Source organism: Prionailurus bengalensis, chromosome A1 (genome assembly GCF_016509475.1).
Source record: "Prionailurus bengalensis isolate Pbe53 chromosome A1, Fcat_Pben_1.1_paternal_pri, whole genome shotgun sequence".
Classification (NCBI taxonomy): Eukaryota; Metazoa; Chordata; class Mammalia; order Carnivora; family Felidae; genus Prionailurus; species Prionailurus bengalensis.
In genome coordinates, this window is record NC_057343.1 from 157266009 (window position 1) to 157289224 (window position 23216).

Below are 23216 nucleotides of genomic sequence, written 5' to 3' on the forward strand. Positions count from 1 at the left end.
CTATCACTGTTTAATTTATACATTTTAAACATACATGCATGTTTGATTAAACGCACACATGTGTGTGTATGTACGCATATTTCTCTAAAAGTGGGCATGTTGCTTTGGGGGAGAAAAAAATTAAGATTTTCTAAATCCATTGAGCCAACAACCTGATAAGACCAATTTAAATTTAGCCATATGCAAATCAATTATGCTACACCTCTATTAGGGAATATAGTTCTGCTGCAAAGAATGTCAAACCAAATTGCAATGACACGGGAGGAGGTCATGAAATTTTAATTGAAAAAAGCACAATGCAGAACAATATGTCTAGTTTGATCTCATTTTGAAAAATATAAATTTGTATATCAATTTTTACATGTGCATAGAAAAATTCTAGAGTATGAACAAAGTGTGAATAAGAGTGGTGATCCTGGAGACTGGGATTGGAGGGAAGGAAATGTGAGGACTTTGACCTTCTTCTTTTTTTATTTTTTTTATTTTTTTAATGTTTATTTGTTTTTGACAGAGAGAGAGAGAGAGCATGAGCGGGAGAGGAGCAGAGAGAAAGGGAGACACAGAATCCGAAGCAGGCTCCAGGCTCCGAGCTGTCAGCACAGAGCCTGACGCGGGGCTCGAACCCACAGACCCCGAGATCATGACCTGAGCCGAAGTCGGATGCTCAACCGACTGAGCCACCCAGGTGCCCCTTTTGACCTTCTTCTTAATATGTATTTTATGTTTTAATTTTTAAAATAAAAATTCATTACTCTGGTAATTTTTTAAAGTAGTAAGACCATTTCTAATGAAATGCAGCTTTAGCAGTGGGACAGTGGATCACTTTATTTCCACTTTATTTCAGATCTTAAGTATTCGATATCACAACATCTACAACTGTGTCCTAGAAAAAATTTCAGATCCATGTTTATGAAATACATAATTTAGCATAGCTTTTCATGTATAAAAGTGCCCTCAAAACTGAACAAAATGAGGGGCACCTAGGTGGCTCAGTCAGCTCAGCATCCGACTTCTGACTTCAGTTCAGGTCATGATCTCAGTGTTTTTAAGAATGAGCCCCATAACGGGCTCTGCACTGACAGTGCGGAGCCTGCTTGGGATTCTCTCCCTCTCTGCCTCTCCCTAGACTTGCATGCATTCTCTTTCTCTGTCTCAAAATAAATAACCATTAAAAAAAAGACTTAACAAAATGAAAAATACTTTAATACATTTTCCAAATCTTAGTTTCTCTCTTTCTTCCTGTCCTCACAATATAAATCTAGGCCAGAAATGTTCCTGGCGTTCATTTTGGATGTGGAGCCACCTATCCTCTGGCCCCACCTCCTCTCTCAAAACACCAAACTGAACTCTCTATTTTAACTGGGAAGACCCCTAGTGAGACCCCACTGTCCTCTAAGTCACGATGCATGTCCCTGTCTCACCTGTGTTCTAGGCTTCCCGTTGCACTCACACCACTTTTCCATTATCTGACAGTCTCAATCCTGATTCTGAGCTCTTGCTCATGCCTTAAGCATTCTTCATCTCCTTGGTTGTCTTCAGAGAAGACCAATTCAAGAGCCTCTCTGATTTCTCCCAAGGGTTCAGAAAGAAAGTTCTGCCACTTGAAAGGCAAATATGTGTATCTTCCTAATAAGGAATCATCTACTCTGCTTCTTCCAACCTTCGACATCTTCCAGGGAGCCAGATATCTTGGAGCCAGACTTCATCACCTTTAGACCAAAAGGACAGGGTACTACAAGGGCATGATGTGGAAGACACCTAGGATTCTAGCCTGTGTACTAAGGCTTATGATCATAAACATGTACCTGAAATTCAAAGGGGCCTAAGGAAGAAAGAACCTCAGTTAGATCAGCTCAATTAGGTCTAAAACAAGGGCTGCTTTTAACAAATAACAAAGACAGTATTATCAGAGTCCTTAAGGTATCTTAGAGAAGGCATTTATTGATAAGATTGTAATTCTCGGGGCGCCTGGGTGGCTCAGTCGGTTAAGTGGCCGACTTCGGCTCAGGTCATGATCTCGCGGTCCGTGAGTTCGAGCCCCGCGTCGGGCTCTGTGCTGACAGCTCAGAGCCTGGAGCCTGTTTCGGATTCTGTGTCTCCCTCTCTCTGACCCTCCCCCGTTCATGCTCTGTCTCTCTCTGTCTCAAAAATAAATAAATGTTAAAAAAAAATTTTTTTTTTAAAGATTGTAATTCTCCAAAGTTTTCGGTTTCAAGTAACAGAAAAGTAAATTTGAGCAAGAAATGGGAATTTCCTGCAAGCTGAGGGCTGTCCTGTGGTCTTTGTCTCCAATGGGTAGAGAGATAACTGACAATCAGCTGGAGTGAAAGTTGTAAAGCCCCTCTCTTAATCTCAGCTGAGTTTGCTTTCACTCATGCCAAGCAATAGGATCGGAAAGCAGCCATTTACAGTTGTTGGAAGAGCCAAGATTTCCAGTTTGCCAAAGTGAGACTTACATGCTTGGAATTCACTTGGAGGCTAGAAGGCTCCAAAAGGCTTGTGATAAATCGGGGAAGCAGCTGTGCTCCTTTGTTTTTATCACAAAGTGGCACTAGTAACTCCAAGCTGGTATTAGATGAACAATCTTATTTTTGTGAGTGATTCAACATGGAGATCAGATTTTATCTTAGTGTGTGTAAATTTTAACTATGGAAAAAATACAAATCTGTTCTTTCCCTGAGAAATCAAAAACTATATTAACAGAAGCTGCCTTTTTATAATTCATTTATATTTGTTACAAATCAAGTTAACATTTAGAATTGTGTCTACCTGATATTTAAAAGTTAATCTCAGTATTCAAATCTTTATTTTGTGTGGACATCAAGTTAAAATATCTTAAATGCTAATTTTCAAGATCAAATCTACATTATGGCATAACTAAGAGCATAAAATATGTTAGCTCTATTGCACCACCAATAAAGATTAGATCTTCAAACTGTGACAATATAAACAACTTAGCAATTCTCATTTGATGACTATGAAAGCTAATATCCTTCAAAGTGTTTTAAAATTAATATAAAGAGGATGACATATATCTTTTTTTCAAAGTTTCATCTTAAGTAAATAAAAGGAAATAAAACTATAATTGAATAGAGACTTCAAGATCTTGAAGGAAAAGATCTAATGAATGATAAGAATGCTACATGTAAGTAAATAATCATGGGTAGGATAAACTCTTAAAATAATAGCATAAAATTCAAATTTTATTACAAGCTAAGGTTTCAATACAGGAACTTTGCCATAGAGATGAAAACCCTCCTGACATTTAATAGTTAGTACTTTGCGGGATTTGAAAAACACAATTAGATATCAGCAATCAATTTGTTGACTCTATTGTCCCCAGATAGGACAGTGGGGAATTTCCAGTGGGGAAATTCTGCTTACCCTCTAAGTACTACTGCACACTCCATAACTTACTAATTAGCACTTAATTTTCCCTTTGCTTAGGGAATAATGATTACTGCTTTCACCTAATACAACAAGGGCTACCTTTAACAATCAATTTTTAAAAATTAGCCAATGATCCATAGACAACACCCATCTCCCAATGAGTGCCTTACACATTCCATCAGGACAGCACCACTAAAATTTTTCAAGCTCTGCTAAGACACAGTTAACTTTTATGCTGACATAAATGCAGAATAGTCATTTTGATTATTTCAGGAACAATAAAACTTTGAACGTTTTGACTTTGGGTATGAAAATTTCAATCATGAGTTTTAAACTTGTATACTGAATGATTAGGGTGTGATTTAAAATATTTAACATGAAATGGCAAGAGCGAGCCATTAATTCCTATCAAACAGATGTTCAAGAGGCAAAGCACAAACAGCCTTAGCTAAAGCCTTTCATTCTTACGTTCTTTAAATTTATAGAGATATTTGGTAACATGAGACTTTGGTAAAGGAAGTAATTATAAAAGGGAAAAGCTGACTTCTAAGAGCTGTCTATGGTTTTCAATGGCACATCTCTAGTTTCTAAGCCTCAAAACATGCTATACCTTCAATCAAATAAACGAGTTTGAAGTGCCAGTTTATGAAATCTGGATTGTAATTCTGATGGTGATGAAAGCATGAAAATCTAGATATTTTGGGTGATAACAATGAATTTACAATGTACATCTAACTTGTGATTGTATGTATATTACCATACACTAATATCATACCCAGTGACAGAAAGTGAAATAAATAAATATGCAGTCAAGAAAATGAAGCCAAAATAGTTTCTATATCAGTAGGAGTATGAAGGATACTATTATCCAAATTTCCAAATTCTAAATTCTAATTGGATCTATTGAATAAAAAAATATGACAAACTTTAAAAAAAATGTTGGCCAAAATAATTTAGACAAGTGAAATAGCAAAATGATTGGCAAAAAAAGTAAAAAATTCACTCCACAGTGTCATAAGACACATAAAGTAAAAAAAAAAGACAAGGGAATGTAAATCTTGACTAACTGACCTGATCAAATAATTCCTCAATTTTATTTGTGGTTTATGGTGAACCAATGAAAAATCCAAAGAAGTCACACATTTGACAAAAATTACTAGAAAAGCCTAAGATTTAACGCTTATTATACAAGTAAAAATAGAAGAAAACAAAATTAGATTTGGGTTCAATCAGATATGAAGTAGTTTAATAAACCAAAAGCAAGGCAACTTAGCAATTGTGTAGGGGGAAATTTTAAGGAGTAAGTTTTCAAAGTGGTGCATGGGGAGATCTATGCATAAATCCCATTAGTAATAATGTGTTCCTCTGATCTTGGTGATATTCACTTTTAAGTGATGCCATCACTATTGTAACAATCCTGCATTTATGACAACATTCATCTATTCAGTCCCTGAAGACAGTGAACTTAAAAGTAGTTGTTCTTTCTTTTGCATTTACTAATAATATATTTAGTTTTATAGGCACTAGTCACAGATCGACCCTTTTTTATGTCTCACTGTGGTGTGTAATTTTTTTTTAATAACTGTATGTTTAAAATAATTAGTACTGCTGGATATAATCACTAATTTCCTAAAACTGCAAAAGGCAACTTAATATTTCTGCATAGCAGCTGTAATACACAATATTGCACAGAACTAAATTATTACAAACAGTGCCAGCAGTTTTCTATACACAGTACTTAAGATAATTATAAAAAATCATCTTCATTACTGCTTGCTAGCATTTTTTTTAACAGTTTAATTTGGATAGGTTACAAAATACATTCAAATCACACAGATATAATTACTGTAAACCCAAGAAGCTATAAAATGTTCCCAACCAAATCCCTTTGACCCTGTTAATGTCTGTTCCTTGTTAATCTAAGGCAAACATTGTTTGTAGTGTGCATTTGTTATAGAATATAAAAAAAAAAAGAAGGGGGGGGGCTAGGAAATCCCTTAACAGTTGTTATTGATTCCGGCATTTACCGACGGAGAGTTAAGTGCTGTTTACAAAACAGAACAGATGCAGATGCTGACAAAAAGGTAAACAATTGTTGCATGGCTTCCTGCCAGATTGTGAACCGATATATTAAACTCCAAGTGAAGCACATTTCCCCTATGGATTGCACTTATTGCCACTTCATTTCCTATGTGCTCCATCTCTCCATTGCCGTGCCTGGCACTAAGCTATTTCCAGTTCTTTGCTGACCCCTGAGGCCTGGTGCTACCACACACAGCCATTAGAGAAGGGAATTGCATGTGTCTGACACGGCCTGAAACCAATTATTTGATATTTTCTTCAGAATGATGCCTAACTCTGTTGGGAATGAGCAATCATGAAATAATTTACCTCCTGATTTAATTTTTTCCTGCACAAATTAGTTGTAGACTGAGCTGGCTATACACAGATGCCTGTGACATAGCTATCTTATCAAGATGATACTTGAATTGGGGGGGGGGGGGAGAGCCTGAATTGAATAGGTTGGGGAATCCTGCTTTAAAGAGGCATTGACAAGTTTATCAGATACACTGATCACATGTACTCTCTGTTGACTGAAAATGACAGAACCTTAAAGAACTGTCAGGATAGCAGAGAAAACCACAAGGATGCAAACCTTATCAGGGTATTTAATATTTTTGAACATCTGTCTGATTTCTGGTTTCCTTTTTGTGTCTCAGAAAACTTGGCACACGATCAAAATTTAACAAAACAAAACAAAAACTCGCATTGGTTCATGACTGAGTAATCCTAACCAAATTTAGTATTCATTAGTTCTGTCTTTAGATATAGTCATAGTGTCAAGAAGGTATGCATTTTTCTATAACTCAAATCCCTACAAGCTCCTTTCATTAAAATATAAACGGTGTATGCTTTATATTTTCTCTGTATGCCACAGAAACAAGGCAAAATATGAGATTATCACTTATCAATAAACATAGAAAGACTGTATAAATTAACATAGGTTTAATCTGAATAATGAGATATTAAGGCCAACTGCTCAAGTTCAATAAAGACAACACAAGTCTCTTTATAGCGATCTCAAGTGAACATAAAGCTCCAACCAAATCTGTGCAGTAATAGCTTGTCTATAAAGTCGGGTAAGGATTCTTCTCATTTTTACATACTGATTCCACATTAGATCTTGGCTACTTAGTCTTAAAAGGACTATGACTGCTGTGTCTTCCTATTTCTCTTCAGGGTCCAGGCTCTACTAACTAGACTCACATACCAACAACTGTGAACTTTATGGCTTTTGTAACCATGACTAAGAAAAATTATAAGAAAAATGTCCATTAAAAATATACCCTCTTCAAATAGCTGAAGGATCACTCTTTTACTGTGCTACAAAAAGAACTGCAACAATGATTATAAGTGATTTCAGTACAGTTTGGAAAAAATATATAGAAAGGCATAATAAAACAATTTTACAATATAGTTTTCTCTGACAATGATCATTATAAAATTTAGAGGCAACTTCTCTTTCCTAGATAGACTATTTTACAAACCTTGGTATCCACTTCAATAATTACTGCTAGAATGAATACTGTGTGCCTTGTACTAATGGAAATGCTAACACCGAATTTTATTTTATTTAAGTAATCTCCACACCCAACATGGGACTCGAATTCACAACCCCAAGATCGAGAGTCACATGCTCCACCGACTGAGCCAGCCAGGTGCTCCTAATACTGAATTTTAAACTTAATTTCTACTTTGGAGAACAAACAATATAATGCCAGTTATCTAAAATCAATTCAGTATGATCATGTGATAGAGATCTAAAATATCAAAACTTCAAAATATTGTCTTTTATATTTCATTGGCATCAGAATTTCAAAGCCAATACTATCAGGGTACCTGGCTGGCTCAGTTGGTAGAGCACGCAACTCTTGATCTAGGGGTTGTAAGTCCAAGCCCTACTTTGGGTGTAGAGATTAATTAAAAAAAAAGAAAATCTTTAAAACAAACAGGCAAAACTATCTTGTTGCTTTAAACACACACACACACACACACACACACACACACACACACAAAGGCCAAGAGTATCATCTCTCACTAGCACTTATCTGTTAATTTAGTACTTCCTAGTGTTCAATTGTGGAAGAGATTAAACCAGTAATAGAGTAAACTTCACTTTTCTAAACAATACACATGGGTTTTTATTCAATGTTAAAAAGAAGTTGCAAAAACAAACACTGATAGGTTTTGCTTTTGATTGAGGCAATACACTGTACTTCATTTTAAATAACTTTTTGTTTCCTTACGTGAATAATTTAGATCTCCACTTAGATACTCAACCAGAGTTCCCATGAATGTTTTGGTAAGAGGAGAAGCAAATTAAAAATATATGTATAAACAAAGGAAAAGAAATTCAATTTTAAGAATGACAGAGGCAAAAGAATTTGACTGTAAATCCATTAGGACTTGAAACATTTTACCCAAAGCTAAGGATTGTTTTCTCATTTCCACAATAGGGGACTGATTGGTCTAACTCTCAAAGCTGCTAGCCGTTTCTCCTGTATAAATCCCCACTCAGCGATCAGCCCATACTCAGAAAATACTACTTCAGGAAAAGAATTTTAACAGTCCCAGGTGTAAATGACACAGATTTCCTCTGAGTTCAAAAAAAGTAGGTGGAGATGTTAAATAACACCCGCTTTGAGGCAGAAGATACGTTTTATACCAAGCACTTGACTTCATAGATGTGACACTGATGGTCAAAGATTTTCATGCACATATATATACAATGACAGTGAAAATGTTATATCTAATGTGCATGTTCCAAGTTGATTTTCATAATAAAGAATGTTTTGATAAAAGAACCATTAAGTTTTTCAATTATTAAAATGATTCCATTTTAAAATGAATATTACCAATGTTTGTTTGCTTATTAAACTTTACTTCTCAAACATTTGTGAAAAAAATTTGTTGGGTACCAATGACTAATAGTATAATAAACAAACAAACAAACAAAAGTATAATAGCCAGAAGTCACATACTACATTTTCTGAGAACCTGAGGAAAAAATATGTTAATTGAACAATATTTAACATTTTAATAATCCACTGGAAAATGATCATCTGTTAAACAAAAATTTAGGGATTTATCACCCCTACATGTAAAAACCCACAAATGCTTTCATATAAAACAACAGAACTGAGCATTCTCATTTACTATTATGTTCATAAATCAAGACAGAATAACAAGTAATTCTAGCAAGGGAAAGCAGAAGTTACAAAAATTTTAGCAAGCTTACAAAGTGATTTAGGAACGCACTTTCTATAGAATATGAATTTCTGGCTTGCAATGACCTCATATATATTACTTTTATATTTCTCCAATTTCTTTGTTCAATATAAAATAGTTGTAAAATAAATTTGTTCACTTTTAGAATAATTTTATTCTAAACTTTTCAGTGATTCTTTTCAATTATTTTCATCTTGTTCTTAACATTTTATTTATATTTTAATCAATTTCTTTTCCAAGTTAAAAAAAAAACAAAGGTTAAAATCTCAGTATTTTAATTTTTTTTACTTTTTCAGTTTTTAAAAATGTTATTGAATGGCTCATAGGCATATAAATCTTAAACTGTCCTATGACCTTCATGAGAAACCACTGAGTCATTTCATCTGTCATTCTTCATATTTGAATGTCATAATTAAAAGATGTAGCAAGTGAAAATATCCTTTCCATCTGTAGGAAAAACATACAGGTATTCTAAGCAGAGAGGGAGTAAATAACTGAGTGCAATTTAGTGGTTGCTAATTGTTGCTGTATGAATGCAAAAATATTACTACAACTAAATTGCATCCACTTTCTTTCTTATGGAATATACTTTCCATCTTTGTTGCCCTGTCTTTAGAACAAAGACCCAGAGGTCCTAGAACATTTAATGGTGAATCAATGGGTCAGAAAAACAGAGTCCATGTAGCAGAAAACATGTTTAACGTAAATAAATACAGGCATTTGTATAATATCAAACGTCTACCCATAACATACGCCCTTCTCTCATACACCTACACATTCAGTCATTTTCTCCAAGTTTTTAATGAAATAAATAATTTTCACAGATGACACAATCTCTAGTAGGGAGAAGTTAAAATAAAAACACCATCAAAACCTCAGGGAAAAACATTCTAGCATCCGGCTTTTTGTTTATTTTCTTATGAGGCATTGAGACACAATGAGATGATTCTTCTAATCTTTGTTCTGTCTCAAAATTGATTTGTTAACCAGCCAGAATGGTTGATTTTCATCCAAAACACAAGAACTGAAAATGTTGCACTAATTTCAGCGTGGTGACGTGGCAAAGAGAACTCGAACAAACAAACAACTGTGGAAGCAACTTGCAAACATGATGCTAACTAATGGTTATTTATTAATCTAATAACTAATGTTATTTATTAATCTAAAGAGGATCTCAAACCTGGTAATAATTGTTTCAACTATTTCAGTAGCTTAGTTTCTTTTAGCTTAACTTTGGCAAAAAGCTTGAATATAAGCAGCTTAACTGCATCTCTAGGAATAAAATGAGTCTCCTTTAGATACATTTTTTAAAAAATATTAAGTCAAAAATTACTTTCCTTTGCATGTGTTACTATGTAAAGTCTTGGGTAGTTCTTTTTCTTCCCAAATTTTTTCCAAAGAGAAAATCCAGTGATGGAACTTTGTACTCTATTACTTAGTTCTTTCCAAAATACAAATTTGTTTAATTTTACATGTAGAGAAATAAATATACACGTTGCAATTCCAGAAAGTTCAAAACAGAAGTCGGAATTGTGGTTAAAGTGGGAATTACTCTTCAAATTGTACATAAAAGGATTATTTATCTTACAAGGGAATTAAGAAAAAGACAGAAATTACAGTAGTTAAGAGAATGAGCTTAGTTATAATTCAGAAAAGGCCTTCGATACCAGCTGAGGTATTTTCTGAAGTGGGACTTTGAACAAGCTATTTAACCTGTCCAAACTCTGTTTTTTATCTATAAAATACAGATAATAACCAACTTTTCAGAGATGTTGAGTAAATGGTATACCAGTATATACAATACTTAGCACAGTACATGATAAATTAAAAGCACTTAAAAAAATAGTCCATCATATAAATGACTTTATATATTTGTAAACCGATAATAAGGAAAAGTAAAAATGATCGAGGGGGAAATACTATTGAACATTAATGTTGCATTCATGTTGAGTACCATCCTTTGCAAAGTGTATACTTTAGTCAAGTATTTCCCACAAAACAGATCCTAAGTGATATGTGCCTTATCAAAACTCAAGAATCAAAATGGCTGGGAATGACTTTTAACACACAAAACACCATCTTAAATGGCTTGAAGAATTTGTCCTGTTCTGCCTGAATTCATAAAGTATGAAATAAAAATGAACAGTTCATTTTTACCATCACCCTAATGGACCACCTGTATACTTCTACTAGGTAGAGATCAACAGTACAGGAAGTAGACTGAATGGAGGGAGAAGGCCCTCCTGGCTCAGACAAAGGGAAGACAAGACTCCTTCTCTCAGCTGATGACATGGTCACGGTAACATATGAAGGCGCCATGTAACAAAACTGACTGGAGGAAAGGCTGTAGGATGGATCAATGATGCCAAAACTTCAAATCATCACTTTTGATGTTCTTTATGTGTAAAAAAAAAAAAAAAAAAAAAAAAAGAAAGAAAGAAAGAAAGAAAGAAAGAAAAGAAAAGAAAAAGAGAAATAGAATTATTTATAGAAGTTCAACATGCGTAATTGTTTTACTATAATATGCCTCGTGAAATTCTTACCCACGGTCTTTTAGGACAAGCTCTTTCCTCTATGCTTTATACGCTTAATTCTGAGGCTTTTATTTTGTACTTACACAAAGATTTGTATGGATACGGAGAGGTTTTTAGAGAAAAAGTATCGCCCATGCCTATGGGCTTGCAGAAATAAGCTGGTTCTTCCCCAGGAAAAAACACAAGTTATCATTAAATTCCTGCCTTGTCTGCTTTAAATACATGCCAGAGAAAAGGCATATGGATTTCTTTTTAATTGACAATACAGAATAATAATTGCATTTCCAGTCCTCGCCTGTGATCTTAATTTTCAATAATACGATTAAAAATGTTCCTGCAAAAATATAAATAAATAAAAATAGAAACTACAAATAAAACAAAATTAAAACACTTGGTTGTGGGATCAGAAGGGAAACCCAAAAAATAATTACTAGGAAAAGCTTCAGATGTTAGCTGGAAGGGGAGACTCGACTTCTTGTTTTTGCTTAATTACCTACTCCTCTCTTCACCCTCCCATCTTGATAAAAAAAAAAAAAACGCAACCACAGGAGGTGGGCAGTTTTCATATAGTGATTTTCAAGTTTCACTTGGGGAAGAAAAATCATACAGATAAAGATCTAAAAGAAATTTTTCTACCTGCTTCTGTGACGAACAAAATCACATCTTTAGCCAGTTTACACATCTGTACTGTCAGTACAGAAAATAAATGTGACAGCTTCCAATGACAAACTGTAGGTATAAAATCTGGCTGTGGAATGATTTCCATGTCGCAGAGCCTGAGAAAGTGTAGTAGAGTTTAGATGTTCCCTAATATAACCTTTAAATTTTATCCATTAAGAAATTTGAAAAGGTTAAATGACTTATCTAAGGTCACAAAACAAAGGGGTGGGAGATTCAGGACCAGCACCCTTGACTCCCAGTAAGTACGCTTTTCATCTTCTGAGAGCCAAGGTATAACTGTAGACAAGGAATGCACCAGTATTTCATTAAACATGGCAATTACGATAAAGCAGTGGGGGAAAAAAACCTGAGCAACAATATCACTTTTTGGAATTTAACAATGCTACAAAACCTGGAACTACATTATGATTTTACAAGAATTTGTAATAATTTGAAAAAAGATCCTACTTTCTCTTATGAATTCTTTTTCCCCATTACTATTTTCTATTATTTGGAATTTCAGCTTCTACTAGTGGGGGGGATAGAAAGCATAAATGTCATCAGAGTTAACAAAGCTCTTCCCTTCGGTCTTAGGAGCACATGACAGGGTGAAAGATGCGGTCCTTCATGGAGGCTTGGAACCTTCTGTAACAGTACTCATACAAATGCTTCTTTTTTGTACGCATTTTGTAGGCTGGCCTCCGGATGCTTCTTCATCTTTCCTGAATGATGGTCACCACTCAGCTAGTCAAAGCTACTTGAGGAGCAAGAGAGAAATTTGGGTAACTATAAGACTGGCCTACTTTCCAACTGTGATCTAAGCCTCCCCCAGTCAAAAATTCTACTTTTATTTTGTTTTCAAGGTCTTCTTCACTCTGAAGGATCTGTTTATCCCTTGAGAAATTCTGTTTTTCTCACTCTGTCTTCCTTAAATAAAACAGCAAGGGGCTGTGAATGGGAAGGGGCTTTAGATGCCACTTGGTTGCAAACTCACAACCACTGCAGATCTTTAGAAACCTTCCAAATATTCAAAGGCATGTATTGTAGTCTCTTAAGTCTTTCCTTCTCAAAGCTAACAATAACCTCAAAAAATTCAGAGTAAAGACGTATAAGGGACCAGAAAATTTATTCTATGATTAAAATCTTCTAATTGTATCATTTTATATAATACAGAGGATTTATATAATTGAAATTTACTACACATAAACAAATCCTCTTTTTCAAACATTGAGAAAAACAGCAGTAACTTTCCTTTAATCCAAATAAAAATATAATTTAAAAATTATGTATTATATATTATGTTTAAAAAACATAATTTTTAATGTTTATTTTTGAGAGAGAAAGAGACTGACAGAGTGCAAGCAGGAAACGGGCAGAGAGAGAGGGAGACATATAATCCTAAGCAGGCTCCAGGCTCTGAGGTGTCAGCACAGAGCCAACTTGGGGCTTGAACTCATCAACTATGAGATCATGACCTGAGCTGAAGTGGGATGCTTAATCAACTGAGCCACTCAGGCACCCTCAAATAAAATATAATTTTAAAAAGTAAAAGTAATTTGATCAGTTTACCACTCCAAATGTAGACATAAAAAATGTTACAATATAAGGATGACACTATTCTGAAATTTGGATGACACATGCACATGTGTAAATATGGACTTGACTTCCCAGGTAATAAGCAATCAGGTTACAGTCAAAATACAAAAGGTAAATTTCTAGCTTCAAGAAAGTTGTTTATTTTGACTTTAAATAAAAATTTAAAGCCTTATAAATTAAATGAAAAAACACTACATTACAAATTGTTATAAAATAATTGATAATTTTCTCCAAAAATTATTAGAGAAACTGTAAGAACACAAATCAGAATTATTGGCAAAGTCTGGGTTCTTAAATCATTCTTGAAACTTTGTAAAAGAGTATCTGCAAAAATTATATTACTCTTTTCTAGGATAGATCACCAAATCACAAAGATCCTACAATATTTATATTGACATTATTTCATCATTTTCTTCAAATTACAGAATATACAAGCCATATACTTCTAAATATATTATAACACTACACATACTCTCAAAGAAATAAAAATTATAAAACCATAAGAAAGGTTACCATACAATGCCAAGATGTGCAATTCAAGTCAAGGGATTAGCTTATACAAAATAAAATTCAGTGTCTGCCAGGTACTTTATCGTTGTTGAATCAATACCCAGCTGCGGTTGCAGGTGGAAGTCACTCTGGGGTGTGCAAGTAAACACCCACCACCACCAGAAGGGCCAGCTGGTAAAATAAAATAAAATAGAATAAAAAGTGCCTCTAGTCAGTTTCTGAATTAATATGCACAAGCAAATTATGAGTCAGTTATGAATCACTGTCAACAAAAAAAAAGCAAAAAATTTGAGAGTACAACACAGAAATGTTAAAATCAAAAAGAAAACATGAAAGCGTCTGGAAAATCATTTTTATGCTAATTATCATGTTCCTTGTACAGTTTTTGCCATGGAATTTAGCAGTATATCAAAATAATATACCAAATAACTGCAAACAATGAAATTCCCTTTCTGTGGATTATTAGAAAATAATAATGTATGGCCTTGGAAAAGATTTACCTTTATAAATCTCAGTTTTCTCATATTTAAAATATGAATATTATGAAGGGTTGTTCAAAGACTAATGAATTCACATGTGTAAAGCCTTATACACAATAAAAAGCTGTAACTTTTTTTGATATTCAAGTAATGTTATCTCTACTTATTTTTGATACCCAAGCAATGCTATCTCTCTATCTCTATATTATAAATAGAGATGAAAATACACATATGTTTATATGTATGTGTAAATAAATAATTTATAGACCATTCAGGGAAAAAACCAGTCCTCAATCCACCTAAAGAATCAAAGGCAGTTAAGGATTCAATAGGTTCAAATTGCTCATCAAGAACATGGTAGTATATACATAAAGAAGGAGCAGCACTCCCAAACTCAACTAACAAGGTCAAACATTACACTGACACCAAAGTCAGATAAGGATACTACATGAAAGCAAACTACAGACCAGTATTCTTGATGAATATAGATGCAAAAATTCTAAACAAAATATTAGCAAACCGAATTCAACTCCACATTAAAAGAATTATATACCAAGATCAAGTTGGATTTATCCTTGGGGTACAAGGATGGTTTAACCTATGTAAATTAATCAATGTGAAACACCACATTTAAAAAATAAAAATCATATGATATTCTCTATAGATGTAGAAAGGCATTTGACAAAATACACATCCTTTCAAATTCTATACCCTATACCTATACCCAAATTCTATTCCCTCTATACCAAATTCTCAGTGAATTTGCTCATCAAGAACATGGTAGTATATACATAAAGATTGAAACATCTTCCTCTAAGATCAGGAATAAGACAAGGGTGCCCATTCTCACCATTCCTATTCAACATAATACTAGAAGTCCTAGCCAGGACAATCAGGCAAGATAAAGAAATAAAATGCATTCAAATCAAGGGGGGGGGGGGGGAAGAGTGAAATTGTCTTTGTTTGCACATGATATAATCTTACATAGAAAATTCTAAAGACTCCACTAAAAAATTGTTAGAATTAATCAACAAACTCAGTAGTTTCAGGGTATAAAATCACACTTGATCTTCGCCAAAAGGCCGAGAAGCGATTAGGGTATAAAATCAACATACAGAAACTAGTTGTATTTATTTTTTTTTAATGTTTATTTTTGAGAGAGAGAACATGTGCAAGTGGGGGAAGGGCAGAGAGAGAAAGAGAGAGAGAAAGAGAGAGAGAGAGAAGGAGAAACAGAAAGGGTCCCATGCAGATTCCATGCTGTCAGTGCAGAGCCCAACACGGGGTTTGAACCCATGAACTGTGAGATCATGACCTGAACCAAAACCAAGTTGCCGAACCGACTAAGCCCACCCAGGTGCCCCCAGAAATCAGTTGCGTTTCCATATACTAACAATGAAGTATCTGAAAAAATAAACAATCCCATTCACAGCAGCACCAAAAAAAATGAAGTATTTAGGAATACATTAAACGAAGAAAGTTGAAGATCTGTATACTGAAAAAATAAGACTTTGAGGAAAGAAATCGAAGAAGATATAAAGAAATGGAAAAATACTGGATTTCGTGGATTGAAAGAATTAAAACTGTTAAAAATCCATACTATCCAAAGCCATCTATAGATTCAATTCTCTATCAGAATTTCAATGCAGGGGCACCTGGCTGGCTCAGTCAGTGGAGTGCACAACTCTTGGTCTTGGGATTGTGAATTCAAGATCCACAACAGAGGTAGAGGTTACTTAGAAAAAAAAAATTAAAAAATTTTCAATGTGGAAAAAAAATAATCCTAAAATTTGTATGGAACTACAAAGACCTCAAATAGCCAAACCAATCCTGAGAAAGAAGAACAGTCAGAGGCATCACATTCCTGATTCAAAATATACTGCAAACTCATAAATGAAAACAGAATGGTATTGGCACAAAACAGACACAGACCCAAAGGAACAGAATCAAGACCCCTGAAATAAACCCTCAGGTATATGGTCAATTAAGATTTGAAAAGGGAACCAAGAATACTCAATTAGGAAAGGATTAAATAAATGGTGCTGGGAAAACTGGATAATCACACGAAATTGGACCCTATCTTACAACACTCATAAAAATTAATGCATAATGGATTTAAATATAAACCCGAAACTGTAAAACTCCTAGAAGAAAGCAGTTTTTTTCCTTTGCTCCTTGACACTGGTCTTGGCAATGATTCTTTGGATGTGATACCACAAGCACAAGCAACAAAAGCAAAAATAGCATGGGACTACACCAAACTAAAAAGCTTCTCCACAGCACAATAAATAATCTACAAAATGAAAAAGCAACCTATAGTAGGGAGAAAATATTTGCAAACCATCTATCTAATAGTGGATTAATATCCAAAATATATAAAGAACTCATACAACTCAATAACAACAAAATTTTAGAAAGGCCAATGGACCTGAATAGACATTTTTCCAAAGAAGATATACAAAATGGCCAACAGCTACATAAAAAGATGGTCAACATCAGTAATCAGCAGAAAATTCAAATAAAAACCACAATGAGATATAACCTCACAACTGTTAGACTGGTTATCATCAAAACGACAAGACATGACAAGTATTGATGAGACTATGAAGAAAAGGAAACCTGTGTGCACTGTTCGTGGGAATATAAACTGGTATCTTCACTGTGAAAAAAAGGACGGGGTTCTTCAAAAAATAAAAGAAAACAAAACAAAACAAAAAGAACTACCAACAGCAATCTCACTTCTGGGTATATATCCAAAGGAAATGAAAAGAGGATATTGAAGACATATCTGTACTCCCATATTCATTACAGCATTAACCATAATAGTCAAGATATGGAAACAACCCAAGTGTCCCTATATGGAGATACACACACACACACACACACACCCCACAAATATATGATGGAATATTATTCAGCCATGAAAAAGAAAGGAAATCCTGAAATTTGCAACAACATAGATGGAACTTGAAGGCATTAAGCTAAGTGAAATGTCTGACAGAGAAAAGACAAATATTGTATAGCTACATTTATATGTGAAATAAAAAAAAACCTGAATTCATAGAAACAGTATTATGGTGGTTAGCAGGGGCTGGGGAATGGGGGAAATGGCAAAATGTTGATCAAAGGGTACAAATTTCTAGTTAGAGTAATCATTTCTGAGGCTCTAATGTACAACACTGTGAATATACTTAATAATAGTGTATTAAGTCGTTGAAAGTTGTTAAGAGAGTAAATCTTAAATGTTCTCACCACCAGAAAGTAATGGTAATTATGTGACATGATGGAGATATTAGCTAATGCTGTGGTGGTAACTAACAAAACACATAAGTGTATCCAATCACACATTGTAAATTTTAAACTTACACAATGTTATATGTCAATTATATCTCAATAAAGCTGGAAGAAAAAAGAATGGTGTACATACAACGCCTGCTTAAGATAGATCAATAGGTTACAAAATAGGAATTATAAGAAAAATACTTTCAAATTAGTGTTATATAGTCATCAGATGAGAAGAGGGTGAGATGGTTTAGAAAAAGTAAAACAATGGCTGCACTAAAGTAGAGTTAGCAATATGGAGAATTCAGAGCAGAGTGTTTTTTTTTTAACAGAATGAGCTATTTCTATCTCGTTCTTTCAGGCAGTGGAGCACAGTGACATAGCAGAGGATCTGCAGTTAGACAGTTTGAGTCCTGGCTTCCTTCTGTAATCTTGACCAAATTAATTATCTCTATGCCTTAGTTTCCTCACTGTGTAATAGAGATAACAACGGCACCTACCTTGTTGGTTGGTTAGGATTAAATGAGATAATCACATCAATGTTTGGTGCAATAAATGTTAGCTATTGTTATCTTAGGGAAAATCTTTTCTATAGTTTCAGGCAAAATAAGTCTTGGTGAGCATAAAGATACAAATATACATTAAGATATATAGATATCTTATATCTTATAGATATATATAATGATAGATATCTATACCTATATCTATCTATCTATCTATCTATCTATCTATCTATCTATCTATCTATCTATCTATCTAGGGGTGCCTGGGTGGGTCTGTGAGTTGAGCGTCTGACTTGGACTCAGATCATAATGTTGCAATTCATGGGTTTGAGCCCCATGTCAGGCTTGCTGGTGTCAGTCTGTCAACGCAGAGCCCACTTCAGATGCTCTGTCCCCCTCCTCTCTCTGCCCCTCCTCAACTTGCTCTCTCTCTCAAAAAATAAAACATAAAAAAAATTATTGAAGACCCTCAAGAGTTCTTAAAAACATAAAGATAATACAATGTACAACCCGTTCAAGTCAATGTAGACTTTATTCTAATAGGGCTATAAGTTATTGTAATTGTATTAATATTTATAAAGAATGTTTATCATTACGTTATTTCACTTATCTCAAAGTATATTTCCTTGATAAATAAAATTTGGTCATTGGGTCAGATATTAATAGCAAATATGGTTGATCCATTAAGAATTAGTTTAGCAGTTCTTATACTACATTAGAAGCAGTTACTCATTTTGTTTTCTTCCCCTAGTGGGTCTAGCTCAGAACCTTAAACATGGAAGCTGCTATATTCCTTGCCAATGTTAAATGCTCAATAAAGCTGCACCAAATTGATTTTCAGGTAGTCCACCTGAACAGTGTTGTCTGAAATCTCTTTTGCAAGCGACAAAGCACTATACACCTTAAAATAAGGTCCAATCGCATGATGGTTAAGTACACGGGTCTTGGAGACATGAAGACCAACATATGAATTCTGACTCTGTACAACATGGCCCAGAGCAAGTTAATGTTTCTAAGCTTCTTTCTCTGTTTATGAAATTGAGATAATAAGAAAAAGAATGCATGTGGCACAGTGCCTGGCATATGGAAAGTATTAATTTAACAAGTGATTTACTCCAACGGTTAGATAAAGGAGCTTGAGAAAGATCAGTGCACCTAGACTTGCAGAAAATGTTTCAAATTTTGGTGTTAAAGCCTACACACATAGTTTTCTCTCACGAATGAGAAAACACCTCAATATCAGCCCTAAAGACTCCATAGCAACTTACACATATTTTCAACCATATGGATCTTTTCTTCTGTTATAAACTATATTTAGCATATATAAAACTTTCATGTTTTAAACACTTTACAAGTAAGCAGGAATTCTTTTAGAGAATATAAAAATTTTTAGAAAATAAGTACACTCATGAAATGCATTTAAAATTTATGTAACAATTAAAATGAAAATCTATTTGCTTTGAGCAAAACTGTAATGTTCCTAAATTAGCTGACTTTGCATTCTGCCATAACCTAAAGTTGGCTGATGCATGTCTGTTCTGTGATATGATATAGCTTCCAGAGGAAAATAAAAAAATATAAGATAAAACATTAAACTACTTGAAAATTCACATATCACAGTATTTTGGTATTCTGGCATTTTATTAAGGAAGGTATGTAAAAATATGGTGAGCTATGGAAATTTTTAAAAGTGATCATAAATTCAAAGACAGCAATTCACCAAATAACAATTTTCAAATGCTTAAAAACTATAGTTTATGTACCTATTTAGAAATATACCTCAGAATTTTTACATAAAAGCATGACTAATAATTTTCAACGTTTATTTATTTTTGGGACAGAGAGAGACAGAGCATGAACGGGGGAAGGGCAGAGAGAGAGGGAGACACAGAATCGGAAACAGGCTCCAGGCTCTGAGCCATCAGCCCAGAGCCCGATGCGGGGCTCGAACTCACAGACCACGAGATCGTGACCTGGCTGAAGTCGGACGCTTAACCGACTGCGCCACCCAGGCACCCCGTGCATGACTAACAATTTTAAAAAATAATATTTTTATCGTGATTTTTCTCCACTAGTGGGAAATTAAAATGGTGACAGAAAAGTTTATTATATCACAATAATTTCTTTTTTCCTTTACCTTTTATATAAAATTAGGAATTTTCAAATCACCTTTTCTTTATGGATATTCTTATAGAAATGATACTAGAGGAACTTTTAAAATGTTATGCCTCTGTGACCAATTATAATATAGACTTTTATAGTTACCATTTCACAATAGCTCTTTATTGGAATTGACTAAAAGAATACAATTCTAAACGTCCAATTTTAGTTCATGTGAATTTCAACAAATCTTTAACAATTCTCTTTACCTAATGTGTTTCAGGTTGGGAAGATACAATGGGTTAAGAATTATACTTTTCTGTTACATATATGAGAATATTGATTCATATATATATATATATATATATAAACAGTTTCACCCAGTAATTTATGCAATCAAAAAAACCAAAAAAACTGTTTATATATATATATATATATATATATATATATATATATATATATATATATAAACAGTTTCACCCAGTAATTTATGCAATCAAAAAAACCAAAACTCTTACTGGCAACATTTTTGACTTACATTTTCAATATCTTTAACAATTTAAAGGACAGGAAGAAAAGCACGTCTAGGACTATACCTACAGAAAAAGAAATGCAGAAGAGAAATGTGCACTGAAAAATTTCATAATATTTATTTTCTGATTTAGTTTTAAGTTTGCAGTAAGTTTCACCAAATAGAAAAATGTTAGAAAATTAAAGGTATCAAAAGGCTTAAGTCAAACCGAACAAATTTAAAAAATCACTAACCCAAAGCATGCACTGATCCTCTATGCCTGCTGGAGCTCTTGCTTGTTTTAATCACACGGATAGCACTTTCTTTGAATTGCAGCTCACAAAAATTTTCAAGAAACTTTGCCATTTCTTCTGCAACAGTATCCAGGTAAGTTTCTTTAATGAATTTCAAAGTTGAGGTGGGAGCTAAAATTTCGTGTAGTGTGTTAAAATCTTCTTTTATCATTGAGTATAACCTAAGCATAGTACTTTGGTATCCATGAGCCATTATGTCTAAATTCAATTCTCTGCTATAAGCAGGAAAACAGTTCTGCAGGAGCTCAGCCAACAGTTTATTCTGTATGCTTTGGTACTTGATTATAACTTCTGATTCTGGATAAAGAAACAACAGTTGTTGTATGCACTGCTTTTTCAACCAACTTTTGTGCTGTGAATTGATGATTTCATTATGGGTTTGTAATTTGTTCACTAAGAAGCGTCGAAGATGTAGTCTTATGTTATCCCAGATAGACTGTACATCCATGGAGGAATCATCTTCCACAGAATGAAGAGAAGTCCGAGAGAGGAAATGGAAAGATGCTCCACTTAGAGTTGCCGGGAACGAAACGCTGCTCTGGCAGGAGAGATCCCAAAGTAAATCCAGTATCACTTCTTCTTGATTTAGTTCACTCTTCAACGAATCTTGCTAATAAAAGTAAATTATAACATGAGAAATGTGATTAGCTGTAAGAGTCACACAATTTCATACTAATTCATTTCAATTTAGAATCAATACTCAAATGGTCTTCAAGGTTTTTTTTGTTGTTGTTTTTTGTGTTTTTTGCATTTGGAATTTAATCAATTCAGGTATTTTAGAAGGTTAGCTTTATGATCCGTTAAATTATGCATGCTCAGGTGATGATCTATATTTTCAGTTAGCCTTCCAAACATAATATAGTTTTCAGCCCTCATTGTTATCTATCCCCAATATAATCTGAGCTGCAGCTTGAAAATTCTAAATAAAAACCTATAGCAAAACGTTGATTGAAATGTATTCCTCTGACAAAATAAACTCAAGATTATGTCCCTAAGTGATTCCTGGTAGAAAATTTTCATGCCTGAATAAGCATATCTATTATTATAGAACCCCAAATGAACATACAAAATGGAGACCTTTAAATATAGTCTGTGCCCAGAGGTTACTAATACCTGCCATCCTGAGAAATAAAATATAATATAAAGACATTAACTTTCATTTAAGTCCCTTTTCGAGAGCCATGTTAAGAAATATTTTACTTTGGAAATTAATCTGAGAATATTTCAGTTCTCTCCAAAAAGAGAAGTAACTCAATATGGGGAAAAATACTCTCAGAATCATTCCCCAAAAGATGATACAAAATTATTCCTTTATGCCTTCTGTGTTGCCAGAAAACAATGATAGGTATAATTATGAATAGTAAAGGAATAAAAAGTTACTTTCTTTTTAGACCTTGTATTACATGCTCACATTCTCCTTACATGCTGAATTTCCTAATTTTGTCTCTTTCAGGTAGCACTGAAATTAGTTTATATTCTCTGAGTAGTAACAAGCTGATTCTAAGAAAACTGGAAGCAAAATTCAAGTGGCATTAAATAAGGCTGGCTTTGAAATTTCCTATTGACAAAGATACCACAGGTATTATGTATGATTCAGAATTATGCAGAAGTCATGCGAATTCCAGGAATTTGCTCTGAAGCCATTCTAAGCAGTGCTCTATCCAATTTAATGTTCCATATGTAATATAGATAGATAGAGAGAGAGAGAGAGAGAGAGAGAGAGAGAGAGAGAGAGAGAGAGAGATGGTATTTTATTATATAAAAAGCACTTATCTATCATGTCTTTGGCTTATTCACAATAAAAATTCTGTGATACAGATATTTAGAAACCCAGTTTGCAGATAAGGACACTAACATGCAACATGTTTAAGGTAATTTCCAAATGTCACACACAGTAAAGCACAAGACCAAGAATGAATCCGTGGCTTCATTCTCCCTATCTATGTTCTTTCTACTACACTCCAGAGAGCCACAAAGTGCACTGATCTTTCTGAAGCTTCTCTCTCTCTCTCATCCCTCTCTATTTAGTGCTTTTGATACTTCTAGAA

The 23216-nt window shown here is 33.9% G+C and overlaps 1 protein-coding gene across 1 annotated transcript in view; it reads right to left on the reverse strand.

Annotated features, from left to right (window-relative positions):
• Positions 1 to 23216, reverse strand: part of KIAA0825 (KIAA0825 ortholog) — a 190253-nt gene that overhangs the window by 103537 nt on the left and 63500 nt on the right. Inside the window, exon 5 of the mRNA XM_043593653.1 lies at positions 21109 to 21778. Coding sequence (XP_043449588.1) covers positions 21109 to 21778 — 670 coding nt within the window. The remainder of the gene's footprint in view (positions 1 to 21108; positions 21779 to 23216) is intronic.